At 40.6% G+C, this 3,830-nt stretch overlaps 1 protein-coding gene across 1 annotated transcript; it reads right to left on the reverse strand.

Annotated features, from left to right (window-relative positions):
* Window positions 1–2,113: 2,113 nt before the first annotated feature.
* Window positions 2,114–2,425, reverse strand: LOC115869957 (40S ribosomal protein S26-like). The gene has a single exon (XM_030885919.1). The coding sequence runs from the start codon at window positions 2,423–2,425 to the stop codon at window positions 2,114–2,116; it is 312 nt and encodes a 103-aa protein (XP_030741779.1).
* Between the last annotated feature and the right edge of the window lie 1,405 nt (window positions 2,426–3,830).

A 3,830-nucleotide genomic window follows, 5' to 3' on the forward strand; every position in this document is an offset into this window, starting at 1 on the left:
AACATGATCCCTTTTTATGGTTGAATTACATTTTTTAAAAAGATAGGTTAAATGAACTAATAACTAACATATTGATGCATTTGAAATTATGGTGTTGGCAAAGAATATTGACTATATCATGGACTTCCAGAAGAATAGACCAACCTGTCTTAGAAGTACAGCTAGAATGCTTCTTAGAAGTGAAGACCGAGCGACCTAGTCTCTTGAACTTTGACATTATCAGGATGGACCAACACCTGGAGAAAGCATCATGCTTGGTACAGTAGAAGGGCAGCGCAAAGGAGGAAGACCTTGAGGGAGATGGACTGATGCGGCAGCTGTAGCAATGGGCTGAAACTTCGCAACAATTGTGAGGATGGTGCAGGACTGTGCAGTGTAGTGGATGAGTCTGAATTAACTCGAGGCCATTTAATAACACCACCACCAAATATACATGTAAAAAAATCAGGCCAGACGTTTGTATAAGTTACATAATGGAATATGATTTCTCTGTAATCCCTCTGTGGAATGATTGGAAGAAGGGAAATTGAGTTGGGATATTGGGGACATCTCTGGTTGGAATCGTAGACCGTTGAAAGCCTTTGATTTCTTCATTTTCTAAAAATGAAACCAAAACAACAATGCATGAAAGATATGTCATGTTTTGATATTTCTGACCAATGTATAATCAATCATAGGCTTTAAAAACAAGATGATTTACATATAGGAAATGTATGAGGAGGTGCCCCCCCAAAATAGAATTTTTTTTGTCAAAGTTATGTATTTAATTTTTTTTACAAAACAACTTTGTCATCTTCAAAGTACTCTCCATTACACTTAATATATTTGTCAAATCTATGATTCATTCTTGGAAACATTTTTCAAACTCACCTGTTTGGATGGCTGACAGAACCTCCCTCATTTATTTTCTTCATCACTTCCATGTCATCAAATCATTGTCCTTTCATGACCCTCTTCATTCACGGAAACAAAAAGAAGTTGCACAGAGTGAGGTCAGGTGAGTAAGGTGCATGGGGCAAGAGAGGCATGCTGGTTTGTTTTTTTGCCAAAAATTGGCACATTGAGATGGCTGTGTGAGCAGATACATTGTTGTGGTGTCAAAACCAGTCCCCCCACTGCCACAAATCAGGCCTTTTGTTGTTGTTGCACACTGTTACATAGTCTTTTCAGAACCTCTAAATAGAAAACTTGATTAACAGTCTGACTTGGAACAAACTCCAAATGCACTATCCCCTTCACACACAAAAAACCCAACAACAACAAATGAGGATCATTTTGGTCTTTGATTTCACTTGACAAACTTTTCTTGGGTGAGATGACAAGAGTGTCTTCCATTGGCTTGATTGATGTTTGCTTTGGGGTCATAAGAATAGCGCCATGTCCTGTCCCCAGTAATAACCTTGGAAACAGAAAGTCTGGGTCCCTTTGGAGATGTTCTTTCAAAACACGGCAAGTTTTCAGTCAGTCTTTTTCCTGTCAGTCATAATGCAAGGCATAAATTTCACAGCAACCCTTCTCATTCCCAAATCTTCCTTTAAAATTCGCTGAACAGAGCTCCAAGATGGTCCAGATAACTCCCCCATCTCTTCAATGATCCCATCATCAGTCTTTGAGCACAGGGCATGAATTTTCATCCATTTGTGAACTTGACAAACATCCAGAATGAGGTTTGTCATCAATGACATCTCCCCTTTTTTGAAATGAGCAAAGCACTTGTACACTTGGGTTTTTCCCATAGCACTATACTTGTAAATTATGTTCAACGTCACAAGTTTCTGAGGCATTTTTCCTGAATAGGAAATAAAATTTCACAGTCACACACTGTTCTCTTAAATTGGCCATCAAAAAAAAAAGAAAAAAAAAAGGTTTGAGCAAAACTGCTTTTATGAAAAAATTCACTGTGACCAGAGAGAACCTTCCCAGGTGATGTCACTGGGTGCACTAACTCAGAGTGAGTTTCTGGATGCTCGCCAAGCTCTGCCAAGTGGAGCTTTTCCCGATTTTTTTTCTTCCCATGAACAATTTCCATTTTCTTTCCTTTCAGGTTTGTTTTCCTTCAGCTTCTAATCTTTACATAGGCTTTGGAGGAGGTCGTGGGGCAGCACCTGCGGGTCTAAATCAAGGTGGGGGTGGGGGCTGTTCGGTCCTTCCGGTTGTCACATGATCGGTTCCTAACCACCTTGCTGTGAATGGCTCCACGCGCACTGTCCTGCAGCTTCGCGTACAGCTTGGGAAGCACGTATGCGTCGAAGACACTCGCTTCGAAAATGTCTCGGATGGCCGCGGCCTCCACTACGTTTCTTATGGCGAACTTCTTAATGGCCTTGACTTTGGGCACGCAGTGGACACAGTTCACGCGGCGAATGGACTGCACCTGGCCGCGGCCTTTCTTGGCATGGCCGTTGTTAGGCCTTTTCTTTGTCATCTCAGAAGCGAGGACGCGCGAGAGAAAAAAAGCCGTTTTTGGTGTGTTTTTTAAATTGAAGTGAAAAATGCAGTGAATTTTGACAAAAGACCTACGCTTATATAACTGTGGTCCAAATCAAGATATAGAAACCTTTTTTTTTTAACTCAAAAAGTTCTTTTATACCTCTTCTACTTAATATCTGCCTTTACGGAGGTTATAAGTCTTCTTGAGCTGCCCTTTGAGATTTTCTGAGCAGCTCGTTGACTTCATCATTTTTCCCATTTGCCTTAGACATTCTAGAATTATGAGCAAGTCTCTTCTCACATTCACTCTGGTATTTTCTTTCTTGTCTTTTTAGTGACCTTCTGCTTTCCTCATGTGTGATGTTCTTGATGCCATCCCAGCCACAGTTCACTGGGTCTGCAGTCATCTGTGTTTAATGCATCAAATCTGTTCTTGAGATGTTTGTAAAATGCAGGTAGGATATATTCAAAGTCCGATTCTGGCTCTTATGGACTTGTTTTAATTTTCTTCAACTTCAACCTGAGTGTACATATGAGCAACCGATGGTCTGTTCCACAGTCAGCCCCCGGCCTGGTTTTAGCGGCTGGTATGGAACGTCCCCATCAGCTCTTCCTGCAGATAGAATCAATTTGATTTCTATGTATTCCGTCTGCAGAAGTCCATGTGGATAGTCACCTTTTGTGTTGTTGCAAAGAAGCATTTGTTCTGAAGCAGTACCTGGTGCTGAACAATCTTTCATGCATTCTCCAACTTCATTTCTATCACCAAGACCATATTTTCCAACTACCATTCCTTCCTCTTTGTTTCTAACTTTTGCATCCCGATCACCAATAATTATCTATGCATCTTGATTGCAATTTGATCAATTGCAAACTGAAGACATTGGTAGAATTCTTTGAATAATAGTCGTATTGATTGAATTTCCTGGTATGGGTATAGACCTTATCACAGACAGTATTGAAATGATCTTTAAATGTCCTTTTTGATTATTAATGCTCCTGACTCTTCTTTTTGGTAGTAATAGGTTCCTCTCTCTCTGCTAGCTTTTCTCTTTAATATCTTGTAAAATAAACGACTATGCGAGTCACACCTTAGGGAAACTCCCTTTGAATAGGATCAGGGCTGTGAGCTGAGTAAGGGTGCTGCAACTCACCATAATCCTGCATGATTAGCATAACAAACATAACCGGATCCTCATTAAAGTCCAGCCATGACACAGAGGATTACTGTTGGATTGCTAACCACAAGGTCTGGGACTCAAACCCACCAACCATTCTCAGGAAGAACAATGACGTTTTCTGCTCCCAGAAAGATGTATAGTCTTGAAAAGCCTAAAGGAGCAATTTTACTGTGTCCTATGTAGGGTCACTCTATGCTGGAATCAACTCAATGGCAGTGA

Source organism: Echinops telfairi, unplaced genomic scaffold (genome assembly GCF_000313985.2).
Source record: "Echinops telfairi isolate 266 unplaced genomic scaffold, ASM31398v2 ScPeMD7_2;HRSCAF=8, whole genome shotgun sequence".
NCBI classification, from domain to species: Eukaryota; Metazoa; Chordata; class Mammalia; order Afrosoricida; family Tenrecidae; genus Echinops; species Echinops telfairi.